Genomic DNA, 25,567 nt, shown 5'->3' on the forward strand with positions numbered 1-25,567 from the left:
AGCATTTCCGTTTTTTTGGCGTTGAGTTGCAAAAAGTTAGCGGACATCCATTGTTTAATTTCATTAAGACACGCCTCCAGCTGACTACAATCCGGCGTGTTGGTCAGCTTTAGGGGCATGTAGAGTTGGGTGTCATCAGCATAACAGTGAAAGCTAACACCGTATTTGCGTATGATGTCACCTAGCGGCAGCATGTAGATGCTGAAGAGTGCAGGGCCAAGGACCGAACCCTGGGGAACTCCACACGTTACCTTAACGTAGTCCGAGGTCACATTGTTATGGGAGACACACTGCACACTGCATGGATGGGAATTGAAAATTGTTCAGAACCGGTTCCCATCTTATCCAAATCCTTAGAATCGCTCGCCATTTTTCCCCGAAGGGTTACCTCATCTGTCCTTCCGCGTGGCATGACATCATCACGTAACGTGAGTAGCGACGTCCGATCACTAAAAGATTGACGCAGCGCGACTTGTAAGTTGTAAAAATGATTGGAAACTCCCGACAGCCATGACATCATCTTCTTTACAAGTGTATCCACACTTTTGACCACCACTGTACATCAATTATAGATGCATCGATAATTGATTTTTAATTGAATCGTAGTTCCTGAAAGGTAATCAAATAGTGAGGTGCCTAAAGATTCCACCTCTAATACTATTACTAATACACCCTTTGTTCTCTTTTTATTCCAATCAAGAATCGACAAGAGAACATGAAGGAACCAAATCTTGAAGCAGAATCGGAACCCGAAAATCTTGTCAATTCCCACCAGACTCCTTTTTTTACCCTTTTTTTCCCCCTCATTAACCACAAAAAATGCCATTAGAAGTAGAGATGTCATCGGCCGATAAATTCTTTAAAATGTACCGTATTTTTCGGACTATAAGTCGCAGTTTTTTTCATAGTTTGGCCGGGGGTGCGACTTATACTCAGGAGCGACTTTTGTGTGAAATTATTAACACATTACCGTAAAATATCAAATTATATTATTTATCTCATTCGCGGAAGAGACCAGGAAAATGTCAGCAATCGTCACACACACGTCAACCAATAAGAATTCGGGGGAGGGTCATGGCAGAAGTGCATTGTGGGTCATGGAATGCTAACCGCTATATGCTATATCAGGGGTCACCAACGCGGTGCCCGCGGGCACCAGGTCGCCCTTTAGCACCAGATGAGTTGCCCGCTGGCCTGTTCTAAAAATAGCTCAAATAGCAGCTGTGGAGAGGCGGAGCCGACGGTCCGACAGAGCACGCAGGAGCCCGGCCCAAGATGGCGGCGAGGAGGCGGGGATGGCGGGCGAGCGGCGAAGCGTGCCGGGAGCGATGCCTCAAACAAGATCAGGTGTGTGGATCGCGCACCTGTGCACGATTAACGTATCTCCTCTCGCTGTATAAAAGGGGAGGAGGAGGAGAGAACGGGGCTGGTGATGGTGTGGAGCAAGAGCAACCCATACGAGGAAGGAACGAGAGAGAGATGTCAACACGAGCAGCAGCGCGTGCAACCCGGGAAGACAACGGGAAGGCTGAAAAGCAACACGCAAAAGACTTTTGTTTATTGAAAAATATAAGAAGTCTAAACCTGCTCAAAAGACATGTCCTTCCTTGGTGGTCCCTGGAACCCGCAAGACGATGGCTTGAGTCTTTCACAGCGGCACTTACCAGTGAGCTGCCTCTATTTTTTATTAATTGTATTTATTTACTAGCAAGCTTGTCTCGATTTGCTCGACATTTTTAATTCTAAGAGAGACACGACTCAAATAGAATTTGAAAATCCAAGAAAATATTTTAAAGACTTGTTTTTCACTTGTTTAAATAACTTCATTTATTTTTTTACTTTGCTTATTATAACTTCCAGAAAGACAATTTTAGAGAAAAAATACAACCTTAAAATGATTTTGGGATTTTTAAACACTTTTTACCTTTTAAATTCCTTCCTCTTCTTTCCTGACAATTTAAATCAATGTTCAAGTAAATTTTTTTTTTTTATTGTAAAGAATAATAAATACATTTTTAATTTAATGCTTCATTTTAGCTTCTGTTTTTTCGACAAAGAATATTTGAAATATTTCTTCAAACTTATGATTAAAATTAAAAAAAATATTCTGGCAAATGTAGAAAATCTGTAAAATCAAATTTAAATCTTATTTCAAAGTCTTTTGAATTTCTTTTAAAATGTTTGTTCTGGAAACTAGAAGAAATAATGATTTGTTTTTGTTAGAAATATAGCTTGGTCCAATTTGTTATATATTCTAACAAAGTGCAGATTGGATTTTAACCTATTTAAAACATGTCATTAAAATGTTAAAATTAATCTTAATCAGGAAAAATTACTGGGGCGGTATAGCGACCGTGTCAGCAACTTGAGGGCTGCAGGTTCGATTCCTGCCTCTGCCATCCTAGTCACTGCCGTTGTGTCCTTGGGCAAGACACTTTACCCACCTGCTCCCAGTGCCACCCACACTGCGTAGATATTGGGTTTCACTATGTAAAGCGCTTTGAGTCACTAGAGAAAAGCGCTATATAAATATAATTCACTTCACTAATGATGTTGCATAAATTATTTTTTTAAATTTTCTAAAAAAAAAGATTCGAATTAGCTAGTTTTTCTCTTCATTTTTTTCGGTTGAATTTTGAATTTTAACGAGTCGAAATTGAAGATAATATATGTTTCAAAATTTTATTTTCATTTTTTACCTGTTTTCACCTCTTTTAAACCGTTCAATTAAGTGTTTTTTTCATCATTTATTCTCAACAAAAAAACCTTCCGTAAAAGGGAAAAAAATGTACGACGGAATGACGGACAGAAATACCCATTTTTTAAAATATTTTTTAAAGGTAAATTGAGCAAATTGGCTATTTCTGGCAATTTATTTAAGTGTGTATCAAACTGGTAGCCCTTGGCATTAATCAGTACCCAAGAAGTAGCTCTTGCTTTCAAAAAGGTTGGTGACCCCTGTGCTATATGCTACTGCCGTAGCTATTAAAATAGATCATTTCAACGTCGGCGGTAACTTAGAAAAACTGAGAAGGGCTGAACAAAAATGGCGTTGAAAAGGAAATCAAGTATTTTCTTTACACCATCTATTGATTGTAGGCCTGTACTTGACATGGCAGTAACTCAACTTCATGGCCAAGGCCACAGCTAATAGGAGTTCTGTCATTTGGATGTGAGGTTTAGATATTCTCTAATGGACACATTTATTTTATCGCAATCATAAACAACGGGACTTAGGACTCAATCATACTGAGAAGTAAACGCTATTAAATGTAATACATTTACTTTAATAAATTGTGCTTGATAAATCATATATGTAATGTTGCTAAGAATATTTTTGCAATATGATTGGAAGTTGAAAGACTCAGCAGAATGGCAGAGTTTATCCTTGACTAAAAGAAGAAAATAGAGAAATTAAGAATGTATACTTTTAGTTTGTACTGTCAAATCGGTAGGAATACTGCAAGACGGCATAAAAAACAAACAAAATACATTTTAAAACTAGTCCTACCTACAGTATCTATATAGACCAGGGGTGCCCATTACGTGGATCGCGAGCTACCAGTCGACTGCGGGGGGGTGTGTCAGTCGATCTCCAGCCAGGCTTTTAAAAAAAATAGACCTAAAAATGAGTGATCATCAATCTTCACCAAGACGTCACTTAAATGACATTCACGGTACCGGAGGGTCTTGTGAGATGACGCTGGCTGCTGCAAGATCATTATTATGAAAATATGACCGAGAGGAAGGCGAGAAACACTTTTTATTTCAACAGACTCTCGCGCCGTACCTTCCGTCAAAACTCTAAAGGCCGACTGCACATTTCCTATCTTCACAATAAAAGCCCTGCTTCATGCTGCCTGCGCTAACTAAATACAGAGTCTCGGAAAACTGGCGTGCACAAGCGATCCCTCAGAAAGCTGGCGTGCACATCACTTGTGCACGCCAGCTTTCTGAGACTCTTATTTTGTTAGCGCAGGCAGCATGAAGCAGGGCTTTTATTGTGAAGATAGGAAATGTGCAGTCGGCCTTTAGAGTTTTGACGGAAGGGACGGCGCGAGAGTCTGTTGAAATAAAAAGTGTTTCTCGCCTTCCTCTCTGTCATTTTTTCATAATAATGAACTGGCAGCAGCCAGCGTCATCTCACAAGACCCTCGGGTGCCGTGAATGTCAATCAAGCAAGCTACGGAATTTGCCGCCAATGTTTTTCTTGTAAAGTGTATGGAAGCTGGATGAATTAGATGCCAAAAACCAACCACTTTCATGTGGTATTGTACAGAAAGGACAACTTTTTTTCTCCTCCATTTGAAAATGTGGGCGTTATCATCATTACTGTCTGATTCCAATCAATGCAAGTCATCAGAATCAGGTAATACACCAACTTATATTCTTGTCTTTGTGAAAGAAAGACATCTATATGTGTTACACATGCTTGTATTATCATTAAACACATTTAACTTGTGTACAAAAATGTCTCTTTCATAAATAAATAAATATAAATGATATATATAAATGAGGTAGATCCCCTCGAGTTGGTCATTTGAAAAGTAGCTCGCCTGCAGAAAAAGTGTGGGCACCCCTGATGTAGGCAATGCCTTAATTTTACTTAGATGACTTTTATTTGTACAGTAGTACCTCAGCTTACGAGCTTAATTGGTCCTCTAACTGAGTTTTTAAACGCAAAACACTTCTCAAATCCTTTCCTATTGAAATTAACTCAATCAAATTAGTGCTCGACCCCTGAAACAGCACAATTTTAACACGTAACTTGCATTTTACAAAGAAAAAAATGCAATAGGCCTACCGAGGATGTCGTAGTGCAGGGGTGCCCACACTTTTTCTGCAGGCGAGCTACTTTTCAAGACATAGAATATATGCCTCATATAACCTACACTTATTCAGCCTGTTGTTCACTATTCTTTTTTTTATTTTAAATTGCCTTTCAAATGTCTATTCTTGCTGTTGGGTTTTATCGAATAAATTTCCCCCCAAAATGCGACTTATATATGTTTTTTTCCTTCTTTATTATGCATTTTTGGCCGGTGCGACTTACACTCCGAAAAATACGGTAATATCGGAAGTTATTGGTATCGGTTTCAACCTCCCGATATTACCGGGAGACTCCCGAATTTCAGTGCCCTCCCGAAAATCTCCCGGGGCAACCATTCTCCCGATTTCCACCCAGACAACATTATTGAAGGCCCGCCTTTAGCGTGCTCTACAGCCTGTCGTCACGTCCGATTTTCCTCCTTACAAACAGCGTGCCGGCCCAGTCACTTAATATATACGACTTTATCTGGTCAACAGCCATACAGGTCACACTGAGGGTGGCCGTATAAACAACTTTAACACTGTTACAAATATGCGCCACACTGTGAACCCACACCAAACAAGAATGACAAACACATTTCGGGAGAACATCCGTACCGTAACACAACATAAACACAACAGAATAAATACCCAGAAACCCTTGTAGCACTAACTCTTTTGGGACGCTACAATACACACCCCCCGCTACCACTAAACCCCCGAATTTGGAGGTCTCAAGGTTGTATACTCTGGATTGAAGCTGTGTGTTCACAAAAACTTTGTTACATTGAGCGAAGACGACAAAAGCTGTCTTTGAGAACTACCAAGACGAAGGCCCGTAAAACTCCACTGTGTTAGGGGGATACCAACATGAAGGGTTTTCCGTTTTCTTTCATGTATGGTAATCAACAGAAATATATCGTTCTAACCCAAGGACTACAAAACGTAGAGGAGACAGGATCTGCCCAATTTCCAGACAACCTCTTTTTGAAATATTTTACAAACTCTTTTTGAACTATTTTGTGGACCTCTTTTCGAACTGTTTTACGAGCTCTGTTTTGAGCTGACCGGTTCTGTGAACTGTTTACGACCTTTGTGCTTTGGAAGCAGCTGTGGCCATGTGGTCTGGGACGGTCCACAATAAAAGAAGGAGGCATGCAATGTTTTGGCAGAGCGTGCTGAGATACTGTACCAGGGTACAGTGTGCAGGCGACTCTCCTGAATATGGAGTCCAAATTAACTTCTGTCTCTGTTTGATTCTTTGCTTCTTGTCTTGTTTAATAGATGTCAGCAGTGTTTGAACCTGACAGTGTGCCGTCGTCGTTTTTGTAGCTGTTGTTTTGAGGCATGTTTGAAATAAAATAAATACTGCACAATATACAGAACAAAACAAGAGTAATAAAAGTAAAAACTATCAGTGTCGGATCGGACGTATTGCACTCGAAGGGTAATATTGCACGGTTGGGTATTAGGGTAGAACATTGTATAGGGGTGAAGTTTGTACTACAAGTTTGAGTTCAAGATGGTGACAGTCATCCAGACATGCCCGTGTTTCTCCTTTTTCTACATGTATGGACGCTTGTGGAAATCACACATGAACACCTTAAGAGAAAGCCATTACAGCTATCTGGGATACTACACTTCTCACACGGCCAGAGAACTTTCCAATGTCCGATTGCAGCTAATTAGGATACTACACTTCTCAGACGGCAAGATAACTTTCCGATGTCCGATTACAGCTATTTGGGATACAAAACTTCTCAGACAAGAGAAATTTCCAATGTCCGATTGCAGCTATTTGGGATACAACACATCTTAGAAGGCTAGAGAACTTTCCGATGTCCAATTGCAGCTATTTGGGATACAACACTTCTCGGGCCGCAAGAGAACTTTCCAATGTCCGATTGCAGCTATTTGAGATACAAAACTTCTCAGACAAGAGAACATTCCAATGTCCGATTACAGCTATTTGGGATACAAAACTTCTTAGACAAGAGCACTTTGCAATGTCCGATTGCAGCTATTTGGGATACAACACATCTTAGAAGGCTAGAGAACTTTCCGATGTCCAATTGCAGCTATTTGGGATACAACACTTCTCAGACGGCAAGATAACTTTCCAATGTTCAATTGCAATGTCCGATTGCAGCTATTCAGGATACTACACTTCTCAGACGGGAAAATAACCTTCCGATGTCCGATTAAAGCTATTTGGGATACAAAACTTCTCAGACAAGAGAACTTTCCAATGTCCGATTGCAGCTATTTGGGATACAACACATCTTAGAAGGCTAGAGAACTTTCCGATGTCCAATTGCAGCTATTTGGGATACAACACTTCTCAGACGGCAAGATAACTTTCCAATGTCCGATTGCAATGTCCGATTGCAGCTATTTGGGATACAACACATCTTAGAAGGCTAGAGAACTTTCCGATGTCCAATTGCAGCTATTTGGGATACAGCACTTCTCAGACGGCAAGATAACTTTCCAATGTTCGATTGCAGCTATTTAGGATACAACACTTCTCAGACGGCCAGATAACTTTCCAATGTCCGATTGCAATGTCTGATTGCAGCTATTTGGGATACAACACTTCTTAGACGGCTAGAGAACTTTCCAATGTCTGATTGGATGTCTCAATATTGAGTCTAAATTGAATGATGTCTCTGTTTGATTCTTTGCTTCTTGTCTTGTTTAATAGATGTCAGCAGTGTTTGAACCTGACAGTGTGCCTTCGTTGATTTTGTAGCTGTTGTTTTGAGGCATGCTTAAAAATAAAATAATGCACTTTGCGACTTCAATAATAAATATGGTAGTGCCATGTTGGCATTTTTTTCCATCCCTTGAGTTGATTTATTTTGGAAAACCTTGTTACATTGTTTGATGCGTCCAGCGGGGGCATCACAACAAAATTAGGCATAATAATGTGTTCATTCCAAGACTGAATATATCGGCATCGGTAATTAAGAGTTGGATATCGTCAAAAAAGCCATTATCGGACATCTCTAATTAGAAGTATGATTTTCCAGGTGAGCGCCCTACCTGCGGCCTGAGGCCAGGTATGTTGAAGAGGTGCATGTCGCCCATGTTGGTGAGACACACCAAGGTGTGCTCGCTGTAGTCCTCCTGGGCCGTGGAGCTGAAGACCGCCAGAGCCACCTTCCTCACCCGACAGCCCTCGTGAGCCGTCAGCTTGAACTTGGTCTTGGCGCTCACCTTAGGGAGAGAGAACACCTAAAGAGAGAGAGAAAATGAGGGAGAAGATACATTTGCAGGTGGAGGTTTATGATTCTTGGACCTCACCTTGAGTTGTTCCTCCGAGGCAATGAGGACAGAATGAGCACTGGACATATCGGGAGCGCTCGCCAGGTCCTGTGAGGCCTCATAAGGGTCCGGTAGTGGTTTAGCGTGTCCGTCCAGCACGCAGATGGACACCACGGGGGCTCGGTGCATCAGTTGAATCTCTTTGCCCAGGACCGCCTCCACGCCTGCGCTGCCCTCGCCGCCAACTCCTCGCTCAGGGCCGCGCCCGGAACCCACGCCGGGCACCTCCAGAGCGTAGGCGTACACGCTGCCCGAGTTGGTGCCTGCCCAGAGCGTGGGTCCGTGGTGTGTTCCTGGGACAGACACGCACAAAAGTGACTTGTTGCTTTTCTGTCTTGCCTCTGGTGAGGCCGGTCGCATTTTTCCCGCCTCCCTTCTTTTCCCTGCTCGCTCTTTTTGTTTTGTCTTGTCTACACTTTTTTGCAGACTCTTTCTTTGCACAATCCTCCAAATCTAAACATCAGGCATGGAATTGATCAGCTGGACTCTCGACTCAATTGACTAAATCTTTTCGAGGTTCTGGGGAGCCTGGCTGCCCTGATGGAACCATGAGAGATTCCTGGGATAAACGGAGAATCATGTGCCTCTCAGTCCTTTCCATCGAGGACGTGGAAGACATCTACTTATTTGGAACCGTGATGATTGGGCTGGGCATTGCTCTGGTGTGTCCTCAAATTCGTAAGACGATGGCAGCCACTCAAGGAGCCCAAAGGCTGTTCATCGCAATGAAAGGTTTGGGCCGGACTGTGGTATCACAGATTGGGGTGATTTCTGAACTGAATCGCACGATGGATCACATCATGGAAAAGCTGGTTTAAAGGGAAAAATTGGATATGAGGGCCAGCAAGGACAAATAGAACGGACAAGCCATTGAAATGTTTGCCCGCGGAAAAAACAAAAATCCTAATCTACCATTTGACTCCCTTGAATGGCCTCCCTTGAATCCCTGAAATCATCCCAGAGGACACATCAACGATGGACGCTTTTGACCTCCCTCCCTCCCTGACAACACTTGGAGTCGAACTTTTGCTTGCATGCAGAACGGCCCCAGGCCTATGGACACTACATCAACACACCCAAGACAATGGGCATATACACACACACACACACACACACACACATGATCCTTCCCGCACCCCACGCCTTCACCACCGCTCGATTCCCCTTCGGGATGATGGACGGCTGGCAGCGCTTCATAGCAGCAGTCGGCCTCCAGTGCCCCAACCCTCCCCCCCTGATGCGAGTTGTCGTGATTATATGTAACATGTTTATGTGTGCATGGCATGGGAGGTTTTTTACCACCCCAGACTGGGCCCCCTTAGGAGCCCAGTCTAGATTGTATTTTTTACTCATCTTCTTCCCCAGCGTTTTACCTTTTTTCCTACCTTTAATGGGGCGCCTCGTGGCGACCCATCAGCGTTCCTGTTCTGTATACCTGCTTGTTTGTCTAATCTTGAACGGGGTTGTGCTGAAAACAAATTTTTCTGGCGGGACTTGTAGCACTCCAACCTGGGTAGGTATTTTGAACATTTTGGGGACTTTTGCCGACGTTTCTCATTTTTCTCCCCGCCTTCACGTGGGACTTTGCTGGGCGCGTTTTGGACATTTTGGGCATCCACGCCGGCGGCGGAACTTGTGGCACTCAAACCTGGGTAGGTATTTTAAACATTTTGGGGACTTTTGCCGACGTTTCTCACTTTTCTCCCCGCCTTCCCTTGGGACTTTGCTGGGCACATTTTGGACATTTTGGGCATCCCAGCCGGCGGCGGGACTTGTGGCTATCAAACCTGGACAAATATTTTGAACATTTTGGGGACTTTTGCCGACTTTTCACTTTTCTCCCCGCCTTCACGTGGGACTTTGCTGGGCACATTTTGGACATTGTGGGCAACCCGGCCAGCGGCGGGACTTGTGGCACTCAAACCTGGGCAAGTATTTTGAACATTTTGGAGACTTTGCCGACTTTTCACTTACCTCCCCGACTTCACGTGGGACTTTGCTGGGCGCGTTTTGGACACTGTGGGCATCCCGGCCGGCGGCGGGACTTGTGGCACTCGAACCTTGGTAGGTATTTTGAACATTTTGGGGATTTTTGCCGACTTTTCACTTATCTCCCCGCCTTCCCGTGGGACTTTGCTGGGCGCGTTTTGGACATTGTGGGCATCCCGGCCGGCGGCGGGACTTGTGGCACTCGAACCTGGGCAAGTATTTTGAACATTTTGGGGACGTTTGCCAACCTTTCACTTTCCTCCCCGCCTTCACGTGGGACTTTGCTGGGCACGTTTTGGACATTTTGGGCATCCTGGCCGGCGGCGGGACTTTTGGCACTCAAACCTGGGTAGGTATTTTCAACGTTTTTGGGACTTTTGCCGACGTTTCTCACTTTTCTCCCCGCCTTCACGTGGGACTTTGATGGGCGCGTTTTGGACATTTTGGGCATCCTGGCCAGCGACGGGACTTGTGGCACTCAAACCTAGGTAGGTATTTTGAACATTTTGGGGACTTTTGACGACGATTGTCACTTATCTCCCCGCCTTCACGTGGGACTTTGCTGGGCACATTTTGAACATTGTGGGCATCCCGGCCGGCGGCGGGACTTGTGGCTATCAAACCTGGGCAAGTATTTTGAACATTTTGGGGACTTTTGCCGACGTTTCTAACTTTTCTCCCCGCCTTCACGTGGGACTTTGATGGGCGCGTTTTGGACATTTTGGGCATCCTGGCCAGCGACGGGACTTGTGGCACTCGAACCTAGGTAGGTATTTTGAACATTTTGGGGACTTTTGACGACGATTGTCACTTATCTCCCCGCCTTCACGTGGGACTTTGCTGGGCACATTTTGGACATTTTGGGCATCCCGGCTGGCGGCGGGACTTGTGGCTATCAAACCTGGGCAAGTATTTTGAACATTTTTGGGACTTTTGCCGACTTTTCACTTTCCTCCCTGCCTTTACGTGGGACTTTGCTGGGCACATTTTGGACATTTTGGGCATCCCAGCCGGCGGCGGGACTTGTGGCACTCGAACCTGGGCAAGTATTTTAAACATTTTGGGGACTTTTGCCGACTTTTCACTTATCTCCCCGCCTTCACGTGGGACTTTGCTGGGCACATTTTGGACATTTTGGGCATCCCGGCTGGCGGCGGGACTTGTGGCACTCCAACCTGGGTAGGTATTTTAAACATTTTGGGGACTTTTGCCGACTTTTCACTTTCCTCCCCGCCTTCACGTGGGACTTTGCTGGGCACATTTTGGACATTGTGGGCATCCCGGCTGGCGGCGGGACTTGTGGCACTCCAACCTGGGCAAGTATTTTAAACATTTTGGGGACTTTTGCCGACTTTTCACTTTCCTCCCCGCCTTCCCGTGGGACTTTGCTGGGCGCGTTTTGGACATTGTGGGCATCCCGGCCGGCGGCGGGACTTGTGGCACTCGAACCTTGGTAGGTATTTTGAACATTTTGGGGATTTTTGCCGACTTTTCACTTATCTCCCCGCCTTCACGTGGGACTTTGCTGTTCGCGTTTTGGACATTGTGGGCATCCCGGCCGGCGGCGGAACTTGTGGCTATCAAACCTGGGCAAGTATTTTGAACATTTTGGGGACTTTTGCCGACGTTTCTAACTTTCCTCCCCGCCTTCACGTGGGACTTTGATGGGCGCGTTTTGGACATTTTGGGCATCCTGGCCAGCGACGGGACGTGTGGCTATCAAACCTGGGTAGGTATTTTCAATGTTTTTGGGACTTTTGCCGACTTTTCACTTTCCTCCCCGCCTTCACTTGGGACTTTGCTGGGCGCATTTTGGACATTTTGGGCATCCAGGCCGGCGGCGGGACTTGTGGCTATCAAACCTGGGCAAGTATTTTGAACATTTTGGGGACTTTTGCCGACTTTTCACTTTTCTCCCTGCCTTCACGTGGGACTTTGCTGGGCGCGTTTTGGACACTGTGGGCATCCCGGCCGGCGGCGGGACTTGTGGCACTCGAACCTTGGTAGGTATTTTGAACATTTTGGGGATTTTTGCCGACTTTTCACTTATCTCCCCGCCTTCCCGTGGGACTTTGCTGGGCGCGTTTTGGACATTGTGGGCATCCCGGCCGGCGGCGGGACTTGTGGCACTCGAACCTGGGCAAGTATTTTGAACATTTTGGGGACGTTTGCCAACCTTTCACTTTCCTCCCCGCCTTCACGTGGGACTTTGCTGGGCACGTTTTGGACATTTTGGGCATCCTGGCCGGCGGCGGGACTTTTGGCACTCAAACCTGGGTAGGTATTTTCAACGTTTTTGGGACTTTTGCCGACGTTTCTCACTTTTCTCCCCGCCTTCACGTGGGACTTTGATGGGCGCGTTTTGGACATTCTGGGCATCCCGGCCGGCGGCGGGACTTGTGGCACTCGAACCTGGGCAAGTATTTTGAACATTTTGGGGACTTTTGCCGACGTTTTTCACTTTTCTCCCCGCGTTCCCGTGGGACTTTGCTCGGCACGTTTTGAACACTGTGGGCATCCCGGCGGGCGGCGGGACTTGTGGCTATCAAACCTGGGCAAGTATTTTGAACATTTTGGAGACTTTTTCCGACTTTTCACTTACCTCCCCGCCTTCCTGTGGGACTTTCCTGGGCGCGTTTTGAACATTGTGGGCATCCCGGCCGGCGGCGGGACTTGTGGCACTCGAACCTGGGTAGGTATTTTGAACATTTTGGGGATTTTTGCCGACTTTTCACTTATCTCCCCGCCTTCACGTGGGACTTTGCTGGGCACGTTTTGGACAATGTGGGCATCCCGGCCGGCGGCGGGACTTGTGGCTATGAAACCTGGGCAAGTATTTTGAACATTTTGGGGACTTTTGCCGACGTTTTTCACTTTTCTCCCCGCCTTCCCGTGGGACTTTGCTGGGCGCGTTTTGGACATTTTGGGCATCCCGGCCGGCGGCGGGACTTGTGGCACTCGAACCTGGGCAAGTATTTTGAACATTTTGGAGACTTTTGCCGACTTTTCTCACTTTTCTCCCCGCCTTCCCTTGGGACTTTGCTGGGCACATTTTGGACATTGTGGGCATCCTGGCCGGCGGCGGGACTTGTGGCACTCGAACCTGGGCAAGTATTTTGAACATTTTGGGGACTTTTGCCGACCTTTCACTTTCCTCCCCGCCTTCACGTGGGACTTTGCTGTGCGCGTTTTGGACATTTTGGGCATCCAGGCCGGCGGCGGGACTTGTGGCACTTGAACCTGGGTAGGTATTTTGAACATTTTGGAACTTTTGCTGACTTTTTTTACTTTTCTCCCCGCCTTCACGTGGGACTTTGCTGGGCACGTTTTGAACACTGTGGGCATCCCGGCCGGCGGCGGGACATGTGGCACTCGAACCTGGGTAGGTATTTTGAACATTTTGGGGACTTTTGCCGACTTTTCACTTTCATCCCCGCCTTCCCGTGGGACTTTGCTGGGCGCGTTTTGGACATTGTGGGCATCCCGGCCGGCGGCGGGAGTTGTGGCTATCAAACCTGGGCAAGTATTTTTAACATTTTGGAGACTTTTGCCGACTTTTCTCACTTTTCTCCCCGCCTTCCCTTGGGACTTTGCTGGGCGCGTTTTGGACATTTTGGGCATCCAGGCTGGCGGCGGGACTTGTGGCACTCGAACCTGGGTAGGTATTTTGAACATTTTGCCGACGTTTGTCACTTTTTCCCCGCCTACCCGTGGAACTTTGCTGGGCGCGTTTTGGACATTTTGGGCATCCAGGCTGGCGGCGGGACTTGTGGCACTCGAACCTGGGTAGGTATTTTCAATGTTGTTGGAACTTTTGCTGACTTTTCACTTTCCTCCCTTCCTTCACTTGGGACTTTGCGTTTTTGGACATTGTGGGCATCCCGGCCAGCGACGGAACTTGTGGCACTCGAACCTGGGCAAGTATTTTGAACATTTTGGGGACTTTTGCCGACTTTTCTCACTTTTCTCCCCGCCTTCCCGTGGGACTTTGCTGGGCGCGTTTTGGACATTTTGGGCATCCCGGCCGGCGGCGGGACTTGTGGCACTCAAACCTGGGTAGGTATTTTCAATGTTTTTGGGACTTTTGCCGACTTTTCACTTTCCTCCCCGCCTTCACTTGGGACTTTGCTGGGCGCATTTTGGACATTTTGGGCATCCAGGCTGGCGGCGGGACTTGTGGCACTCGAACCTGGGTAGGTATTTTCAATGTTGTTGGAACTTTTGCTGACTTTTCACTTTCCTCCCTTCCTTCACTTGGGACTTTGCTGGGCGTGTTTTGGACATTTTGGGCATCCCGGCCAGCGACGGGACTTGTGGCACTCGAACCTGGGTAGGTATTTTGAACATTTTGGGGACTTTTGCCAACTTTTCCCTTTTCTCCCCACCTTCACGTGGGACTTGTGCAATGACAATCAAGACCTACCGACCTACCTACCTAAAATAGGTCCTTAACGTTAGCGCTTATAATAACGATATCGCTAATAGATGGTTAATATTCAGGTCACTAAAAGTAAATGGAGTATTGTTGGTGGTTTGTGGTTGTTTTTCTTAATTGGATTTTATGCTCATATTAGAGACACAATGACGTCTTGCTTTCATGACCCCCATAGGCTACATTGTAAGCAGACTTTTGTCTATTTATAAGTTAAAACTCATAAAAAAAGACATGTGGTCTTGTCTCTCCTAAGGATTGGGAATTATAGGCAAAATTCCCCCCAAAGGTGCAGTTCCCCTATAAATAAGGTGAAACAAAAGAGATGTACATAATGTGTTATCCCGTGCTTTAGACATTTAAAACCAGTATTCATATTTGCTGGGGGGTTGATTATAAAGTATGTCAAGTATATCACAATAAGAGCTGTGGTTTTGAAACTACACTCAAGTGGATGATAGAGATCCTTCAGCATTTGTGTGGACATACCATCACGCAGGAAAGTGTCAGCGAAGCAGAGGCATCGAACAACTCCCGACAAGGAGTCGTCGGCTGACCGTGGCTCAATTCTCCGCTGGATGGGAGCCACGTCTTCTTGCTCAGCTAAGGCAGCGTTGGCCTCCTGGACCTAAGGACACACAGAAGTCACAAAAACAGAAGAATCGCCAGCTCCATCATTCCCAGACAGACCTTGCTGGTGGGCGTAGTGATGGGGCGTTTCTTCCCAGACACTCTGCTCTTACGGATACGCCTGAAGCTCTGCCGTAAAGATTTTTTTAAGGATTTGACTCTGGACAGGGGACCCTCCATAGCGAGGGAGTCATTAGGGTGCAGGGTACATCTGGGGGGAACATGACGGGGTTAGCACAATGTTTGGTGTAAATGTGCATTTTCTTTCCACCTGGTACCTGGCCAACACTGCATTTCTCCTGTGGTAGTCGAAGAGACCGAAGCCATGACTGGTCCCAAAGGCGATGAGGTTCCACTCAGCGTGCAGGGCCACAGCTGTGACCGACGCAGGCGGCATGCATTGCACCAGCACCTGAGGCTGGAAACCTGGTGGAAAGGGGGCAGGTTTGAGGCGCGGGTCCAGTCGGTCGTGGCCTTTCCACGTGAAGCCCTCCCGGTCCTGCAGCAGATCAACCACGGAGACATCTACCGTGTGGTCGGAGGACTCGTCGTTCAAACCTAGCACTATCACCTGAGGGAGGGGGGAAATCAAGCAGGCTCACTTTGTGATCAAGGCATAGAAAACATGAAATATGTCAAACTTATCGAAACCATCCATCTTTTATCCGAGGTGGGATCACGGATAAGCCCAAGTCAGGGCTTATCTCCAGCCACTTCGTCCAGCTCCTCCCGGGGGATCCCAAGGCGTTCCCAGGCCAGCCGGGAGACATAGTCTTCCCAGCATGTCCTGTGTCTTCCCCGTGGCCTCAAACCGGTCGGACGTGCCCTAAACCTCTTCCCAGGGAGGCGTCCTGGGGGCATCCTGACCAGATGCCAGAACCACCTCATCTGGCTCCTCTCCATGTGGAGGAGCAGCGGCTTTACTTTGAGCTCCTCCCAAATGAAGTGAAGTGAATTGTATTTCTATAGCGCTTTTCTCAAGTGACTCAAGTGTCTTGCCCAAGGACACAACGGCAGTAACTAGGATGACACTAGCGGGAATCGAACCTGCCACCCTCAAGTTGCTGGCACGGCCACTCTACCAACCGAGCTATGCCGCCCTCACAGAGCGGTCAAGCGAGCATGGTTCCCGACCACATGTCAACCGGCAGGTTTCCGTAAGAAAATGGTGGTAGTAAGTCGGCTCTTACCGTAGTTATGAGCGGAGAGCTTGCGTCGTGCATCGCCTCCTGCAGCTGCGGACTGTCTTGCCTCCTCCCAACGGCCGCCCCCGACCGTCGGATGCTTACACCGTGGAGGAGGGGGAAAAAATAAATCTCAGCCGGGCTGCCTTGCCTCGTCGAGAAAAAAGTGTCTTCCATCGAACACACTGGCGGTCACCACACCCCTCTGACTTACAGGTACGACTATATAATCTCACTAAAACACAAGTAACACAATAAATGACAGATCTTCTCATTTTATCTCTTCTCTAAGGGTGAGCCCAGCCACCCGAAGGAGGAAACTCATTTTGGCCGCTTGTACCCGTGATCTTTTCCTTTCGGTCATAACCCAAAGATCATGACCATAGGTGAGGATGGGAACAAAGAGCGACCAATACGTTCTTCACCACGACAGACCGATGCAGGGTCTGCATCACTGCAGACGCCGCACCGATCCACCTGTCGATCTCATGATCCACTCTTCCCCCACTCGTGAACAAGACTCCGAGGTACTTGAACTCCTCCACTTAGGGGAAGATCTACTTTTGAAACCGGAGATGGCACACTAGCCTTTTCCGGGCGAGAACCATGGACTCGGAGTTGGAAGTGCTGATTCTCATTCCAGTCGCTTCAGACTCAGCTGCAAAACGATCCAGTGAGAGCTGAAGATCCTGGCCAGATGAAGCCATCATCTGCAAAAAGCAGAGACCTAATCCTGCAGCCACCAAACCGGATCCCCTTAACACCCTAACTGCGCCTACAAATTATGTTTATAAAAGTTAGGAACAGAATGGGTGACGAAGGGCAGCCCTGGTGGAGTCCAACCCTCACTGGATATGGGCCCGACTTATTGTACAGGGAGCGGACCGCCACAATCAGACAGTCCGATACCCCATACTCTCTGACCACTCCCCACAGAACTTCCTGAGGGACACGGTCGAAGGCCTTCTCAAAAAGCACATGTAGACCGGTTGGGCAAACTCCAATGCACCTTCAAGAACCGTGCCCAGAGTGTAGAACTGGTACACAGTTCTATGACCAGGACGAAAACCACACTGCATCTGAGGTCCGACTATTCGAAATAGCCTCCTGTCTAGTACACTTCAATAGACCTTACCAGGAAGGCTGAAGACTGTGATCCCATGATACTTAGAACACAACCTGCGGTTCTCCTTCTTAAAGAGAGGAACCTCCACCTCGTGCACCAGCTCAGGCTCCTCCCCCCCCCAACAAGGTGACACTCCACGTTCCAAGAGCTAGCTTTTGTCGCCATGGATGGGACCGCCAAGGGCCCTGACTTTGACTACCCCCCCAGCTCACACTGCACCCGACCTCTGTGGCCCCTCCTATGATTGGTGAGCCCATGGGAGGCAACTTCTCTAAAGACAGAGCAGTACTAGGTTTGGCCACGGCCCAAAAATATAAAGTTGTATCAAAGACCAACTTGTAACCAATTTCAAAGCTTATAGAGCTCATTTTCAGCCGTAGTCTTTGGCAACATAGACAACTCCAAAAATGATGAGCAAAAAAAGAAAACATAACCATAGTTATACATCACGTTACGATATTACATCAATTAATTTGAAATGACATTCAAAGACAAACAGAACATAAAAGTTCATTTAGTGTGTGAGTTATGCAGAATAGTGTTGTCTCGATACCAATGTTTTGGTACCGGTACCGAAATTATTTCGATAATTTTCGGTACTTTTCTAAATAAAGGGGACCACAAAATGTGGCTTTATTTGAACAACAAATCTTAGGGTACATGAAACATATGTTTATTATTGTCATTTAGTCCTTAAATAAAATAGTGAACATCAAAGACAACTTGTCTTTTAGTAGTAAGTAAACAAACAAAGACTCCTAATTAGTCTGCAGTAACATATTGTGTCATTTATACACCTATTATTTTGTCAACATTATAAGGAACAATCTGTAAAAAATTGATTATTAATCTACTTGTTCATTTACTGTTAATATCTGCTTATTTTCTGTTAAAATCTAATAATCACTTATTCTTCTCTTCTTTGAAACTTTACATTAGTTTTGTATGATACCACACATTGGATATCGATCCGATACCAAGTAATTACAGGATCATACAATAAAATATAATACCTAATAAACCAATAATAACATGGTTAAGAAATACTGATGTAAAGGGTAGGTGTCATACTCTTTTCTGTGTCAACATGTTCTATCTACACTTCTGTTAAAATGTAATAACCACTTATTCTTCTCTTCTTTGAAACTTTACATTAGTTTTGGATGATACCACACATTTAGGTATCGATCCGATACAAAGTACTTACAGGATCATACAATAAAATATAATACCTAATAAGTGAAGTGAATTATATTTATATAGCACTTTTCTCTAGTGACTCAAAGCGCTTTACATAGTGAAACCCAATATCTAAGTTACATTTAAACCAGTGTGGGTGGGACTGGGAGCAGGTGGGTAAAGTGTCTTGCCCAAGGACACAACGGCAGTGACTAGGTTGGCAGAAGCGGGAATCGAACCTGCAACCCTCAAGTTGCTGGCACGGCCACTCTACCAACCGAGCTAAACCTAAATAAAGGGGACCACAAAATGTGGCTTTATTTGAAAAACAAATCTTAGGGTACATGAAACATATATTTATTATTGTCATTTAGTCCTTAAATAAAATAGTGAACATCAAAGACAACTTGTCTTTTAGTAGTAAGTAAACAAACAAAGCCTCCTAATTAGTCTGCAGTAACATATTGTGTCATTTATACACCTATTATTTTGTACACATTATGAGGAACAAACTGTAAAAAATTGATTATTAATCTACTTGTTCATTGACTGTTAATATCTGCTTATTTTCTGTTTTAACACTTCTGTTAAAATGTAATAACCACTTATTCTTCTCTTCTTTGAAACTTTACATTAGTTTCGTATGATACCACACATTTAGGTATCAATCCGATACCAAGTAGTTACAGGATCATACAATATAATATAATACCTAATAAACCAATAATAACATGGTTAAGAAATACTGATGTAAAGGGTACGTGTCATACTCTTTTCTGTTTCAACATGTTCTATCTACACTTCTGTTAAAATGTAATAATCACTTATTCTTCTCTTATTTGATACTTTACATTAGTTTTGGATGATACCACACATTTAGGTATCGATCCGATACCAAGTACTTACAGGATCATACAATAAAATATAATACCTAATAAACCAATAATAACATGGTTAAGAAATACTGATGTAAAGGGTAGGTGTCATACTCTTTTCTGTTTCAACATGTTCTATCTACACTTCTGTTAAAATGTAATAATCACTTATTCTTCTCTTATTTGATACTTTACATTAGTTTTAGATGATACCACACATTTAGGTATCGATCCGATACCAAGTACTTACAGGATCATACAATAAAATATAATACCTAATAAACCAATAATAACATGGTTAAGAAATACTGATGTAAAGGGTAGGTGTCATACTCTTTTCTGTTTCAACATGTTCTATCTACACTTCTGTTAAAATTTAATAATCACTTATTCTTCTCTTATTTGAAACTTTACATTAGTTTTGGATGATACCACACATTTAGGTATAGACCCGATACCAAGTACTTACAGGATCATACAATAAAATATAATACCTAATAAACCAATAATAACATGGTTAAGAAATACTGATGTAAAGGGTAGGTGTCACGCTCTTTTCTGTTTCAACATGTTCTATCTACACTTTTGTTAAAATGTAATAACCACTTATTCTTCTCTTCTTTGAAACTTTACATTAGTTTTGTATGATACCACACATTTAGGTATCGATCCGATACCAAGTAGTTACAGGATCATACAATAAAATATAATACCTAATAAACCAATAATAACATGGTTAAGAAATACTGATGTAAAGGGTAGGTGTCATACTCTTTTCTGTTTCAACATGTTCTATCTACACTTCTGTCAAAATGTAATAATCACTTATTCTTCTCTTCTTTGAAACTTTACATTAGTTTTGGATGATACCACACATTTATGTATCGATCCGATACCAAGTAGTTACAGGATCATACAATAAAATATAATACCTAATAAACCAATAATAACATGGTTAAGAAATACTGATGTAAAGGGTAGGTGTCGCGCTCTTTTCTGTTTCAACATGTTCTATCTACACTTCTGTTAAAATTTAATAACCACTTATTCTTCTCTTATTTGATACTTTACATTAGTTTTGTATGATACCACAAATTTAGGTATCAATTCGATACCAAGTAGTTACAGGATCATACAATAAAATATAACACCTAATAAACCAATAATAACATGGTTAAGAAATACTGATGTAAAGGGTAGGTGTCACGCTCTTTTCTGTTTCAACATGTTCTATCTACACTTCTGTTAAAATGTAATAACCACTTATTCTTCTCTTATTTGAAACTTTACATTAGTTTTGGATGATACCACACATTTAGGTATCGATCCGATACCAAGTACTTACAGGATCATACAATAAAATATAATACCTAATAAACCAATAATAACATGGTTAAGAAATACTGATGTAAAGGGTAGGTGTCACGCTCTTTTCTGTTTCAACATGTTCTATCTACACTTCTGTTAAAATGTAATAACCACTTATTCTTCTCTTCTTTGAAACTTTACATTAGTTTTGGATGATACCACACATTTAGGTATCGATCCGATACCAAGTACTTACAGGATCATACAATAAAATATAATACCTAATAAGTGAAGTGAATTATATTTATATAGCACTTTTCTCTAGTGACTCAAAGCGCTTTACATAGTGAAACCCAATATCTAAGTTACATTTAAACCAGTGTGGGTGGGACTGGGAGCAGGTGGGTAAAGTGTCTTGCCCAAGGACACAACGGCAGTGACAAGGATGGTGTAAGCGGGAATCGAACCTGCAACCCTCAAGTTGCTGGCACGGCCACTCTACCAACCGAGCTATACCACCCCATATAATAAACCAATAATAACATGGTTAAGAAATATTGATGTAAAGGGTAGGTGTCACGCTCTTTTCTGTTTCAACATGTTCTATCTACTCTTCTGTTAAAATGTAATAACCACTTATTCTTCTCTTCTTTGAAACTTTACATTAGTTTTGGATGATACCACACATTTGGGTATCGATCCGATACCAAGTACTTACAGGATCATACAATAAAATATAATACCTAATAAACCATTAGTTTTGGATGATACCACACATTTAGGTATCGATCCGATACCAAGTACTTACAGGATCATACAATAAAATATAATACCTAATAAACCAATAATAACATGGTTAAGAAATACTGATGTAAAGGGTAGGTGTCATACTCTTTTCTGTTTCAACATGTTCTATCTACACTTCTGTTAAAATTTAATAATCACTTATTCTTCTCTTATTTGATACTTTACATTAGTTTTGTATGATACCACAAATTTAGGTATCAATTCGATACCAAGTACTTACAGGATCATACAATAAAATATAATACCTAATAAACCAATAATAACATGGTTAAGAAATACTGATGTAAAGGGTAGGTGTCATACTCTTTTCTGTTTCAACATGTTCTATCTACACTTCTGTTAAAATGTAATAATCACTTATTCTTCTCTTATTTGATACTTTACATTAGTTTTGGATGATACCACAAATTTAGGTGTCAATTCGATACCAAGTAGTTACAGGATCATACAATAAAATATAATACCTAATAAACCAATAATAACATGGTTAAGAAATACAGATGTAAAGGGTAGGTGTCACGCTCTTTTCTGTTTCAACATGTTCTATCTACACTTCTGTTAAAATGTAATAACCACTTATTCTTCTCTTCTTTGAAACTTTACATTAGTTTTGGATGATACCACACATTTAGGTATAGACCCGATACTAAGTACTTACAGGATCATACAATAAAATATAATACCTAATAAACCAATGATAACATGGTTAAGAAATACTGATGTAAAGGGTAGGTGTCACGCTCTTTTCTGTTTCAACATGTTCTATCTACACTTCTGTTAAAATGCAATAACCACTTATTCTTCTCTTACTTGAAACTTTACATTAGTTTTGGATGATACCACACATTTAGGTATCGATCCGATACCAAATACTTACAGGATCATACAATAAAATATAATACCTAATAAACCAATAATAACATGGTTAAGAAATACTGATGTAAAGGGTAGGTGTCACGCTCTTTTCTGTTTCAACATGTTCTATCTACACTTTTGTTAAAATGTAATAACCACTTATTCTTCTCTTATTTGAAACTTTACATTAGTTTTGGATGATACCACACATTTAGGTATCGATCCGATACTAAGTACTTACAGGATCATACGATAAAATATAATACCTAATAAACCAATGATAACATGGTTAAGAAATACTGATGTAAAGGGTAGGTGTCACGGTCTTTTCTGTTTCAACATGTTCTATCTACACTTCTGTTAAAATTTAATAATCACTTATTCTTTTCTTCTTTGAAACTTTACATTAGTTTTGGATGATACCACACATTTAGGTATCGATCCGATACCAAGTACTTACAGGATCATACAATAAAATATAATACCTAATAAGTGAAGTGAATTATATTTATATAACACTTTTCTCTAGTGACTCAAAGCGCTTTACATAGTGAAACCCAATATCTAAGTTACATTTAAACCAGTGTGGGTGGGACTGGGAGCAGGTGGGTAAAGTGTCTTGCCCAAGGACACAACGGCAGTGACTAGGATGGCGGAAGCGGGAATCGAACCTGCAACCCTCAAGTTGCTGGCACGGCCACTCTATCAACCGAGCTATACCACCCCATATAATAAACCAATAATAACATGGTTAAGAAATACTGATGTAAAGGGTAGGTGTCATACTCTTTTCTGTTTCAACATGTTCTATCTACTCTTCTGTTAAAATTTAATAATCACTTATTCTTCTCTTATTTGATACTTTACATTAGTTTTGGATGATACCACAAATTTAGGTGTCAATTCGATACCAAGTAGTTACAGGATCATACATTGGTCATATTCAAAGTCCTCATGTGTCCAGGGACATATTTACTGACTTTATAAAGATAATATACATTTACATATATGATGCCAAAAAATATTAACGTAATAATAGTAGTATCGATTCGATACGTGCCTGTACTTGTTATCCTTTACGGAGCACTCAGGCGCCAACAGCTAGCCGATTAAATATCATTAATAAGAGTTCCTAATTCTGAAAAATAGATTTTTTTATGAGGTTTGATGGGTAACATGTCCCTGGAGCCTGTTTCTGTTTGTTCTGCTTCTCACAGCAGAGGCACTTAAACAAATGCATTTGAAGGAAGGTCATGGAGGATGATACTGAGAGCCTCCTCTCTGTGTTTACAAGTTTTTTTTAAGTTTCAACACAGGCTTCGCTCCGCGTCTTAAAATAAAGACCCTCGCCCTGCTAACTCCCCACCTCTCTGCAACAGATCTGACCTTTTTTCAGCCTTTATTTGTGCACTTTGACTGTCAAATGTCATTTTATTAGGAGTAAAACCTGACAAAAAAAGGTGTGTTTGTGCTTCCTTACCTGCCCCGCAGTGCCTGCCACCACCAGCTTGCTGCTGTACTTGCACAGGCTGATCTTCTGGATGCCCAGCCGGGGGTCATCGCTGTAGGGGTCAAAGCAGCCCACCTAGGCACAGGAATATCACTTGGTTGAAACATAGACTGGATCAATGCAACACTAAAGTGCACATCCAGCTAGATTGTGCGTACACAGTTGAGGAGATTGAGGAAATAGTTACAGAAGGAAAACCACACTAAGTCCTTAAGCAAACAATTATTTAGCCTAAGCCCCGTTTCAGCCACACTAAACCATTGTAGTGGAACATTTCTGTCCTAGGGTTACTTGTACACTAAATGCATTGGGATGGACACGACATAAGAGGTCAAGTCACCCTGACTAAGTTGGTGGGCTGACATCTGAACATTGGACAGTTGCATAAGTTGTTCTGCCAAAATCAGACCCTCATGGAGTGTATAAATAAGACGGGAAAACCAAGCCTGATGTGCGCTCTTTCTTAACTCTTTCACGAGGGTTCACCATCTTTCGTCTCCGGAGAAACTGTCTGTTTTCATATTGATTCAATCCAACTTTGTACTATCTGATTGTGAGTAATTAAAATGTTTACTTATATAGCCCTAAATCACTAGTGTCTCAAAGGGCTGCACAAACCACTACGAGATCCTCGGTAGGCCCACATAAGGGCAAGGAAAACTCACACCCAGTGGGACGTCGGTGACAATGATGACTATGAGAACCTTGGAGAGGAGGAAAGCAATGGACGTCGAGCGGGTCTAACATGATACTGTGAAAGTTCAATACATATTGGATCCAACACAGTCGCGAGAGTCCAGTCCAAAGCGGATCCAACACAGCAGCGAGAGTCCCGTTCACAGCGGAGCCAGCAGGAAACCATCCCAAGCGGAGGCGGATCAGCAGCGCAGAGATGTCCCCAGCCGATACACAGGCGAGCAGTACATGGCCACCGGATCGGACCGGACCCCCTCCACAAGGGAGAGTGGGACATAGGAGGAAAAGAAAAGAAACGGCAGATCAACTGGTCTAAAAAGGGAGTCTATTTAAAGGCTAGAGTATACAAATGAGTTTTAAGAAGGGAAAACCAAGCCTGATGTGCGCTCTTTCTTAATTCTTTCACGAGGGTTCACCATCTTTCGTCTCCGAAGAAACTGTCTGTTTTCATATTGATTCAATCCAACTTTGTACTATCTGATTGTGAGTAATTAAAACTGTTCAAACAATCATCAATCAATGTTTACTTAAATAGCCCTAAATCACTAGTGTCTCAAAGGGCTGCACAAACCACCACGACATCCTCGGTAGGCCCACATAAGGGCAAGGAAAACTCACACCCAGTGGGACGTCGCTGACAATGATGACTATGAGAACCTTGGAGAGGAGGAAAGCAATGGATGTCGAGCGGGTCTAACATGATACTGTGAAAGTTCAATCCATATTGGATCCAACACAGTCGCGAGAGTCCAGTCCAAAGCGGATCCAACACAGCAGCGAGTTTACAGTCCCGTTTACAGCGGAGCCAGCAGGAAACCATCCCAAGCGGAGGCGGATCAG

The 25,567-nt window shown here is 43.4% G+C and overlaps 1 protein-coding gene across 2 annotated transcripts in view; it reads right to left on the reverse strand.

Moving 5' to 3' along the window:
* llgl1 (LLGL scribble cell polarity complex component 1) overlaps positions 1-25,567 on the reverse strand; it is a 123,381-nt gene that overhangs the window by 7,793 nt on the left and 90,021 nt on the right. For both annotated transcript variants that reach the window (XM_061905203.1, XM_061905202.1), the window contains exons 13-18: positions 24,002-24,106; positions 15,466-15,758; positions 15,248-15,398; positions 15,047-15,185; positions 8,116-8,429; positions 7,855-8,046 (exon numbers count right to left, since the gene is read on the reverse strand). In XM_061905203.1, the coding sequence (XP_061761187.1) occupies positions 7,855-8,046; positions 8,116-8,429; positions 15,047-15,185; positions 15,248-15,398; positions 15,466-15,758; positions 24,002-24,106 (1,194 nt within the window). The remainder of the gene's footprint in view (positions 1-7,854; positions 8,047-8,115; positions 8,430-15,046; positions 15,186-15,247; positions 15,399-15,465; positions 15,759-24,001; positions 24,107-25,567) is intronic.

The sequence above is a fragment of the Nerophis ophidion genome, linkage group LG07, assembly GCF_033978795.1.
Source record: "Nerophis ophidion isolate RoL-2023_Sa linkage group LG07, RoL_Noph_v1.0, whole genome shotgun sequence".
NCBI lineage: Eukaryota > Metazoa > Chordata > Actinopteri > Syngnathiformes > Syngnathidae > Nerophis > Nerophis ophidion.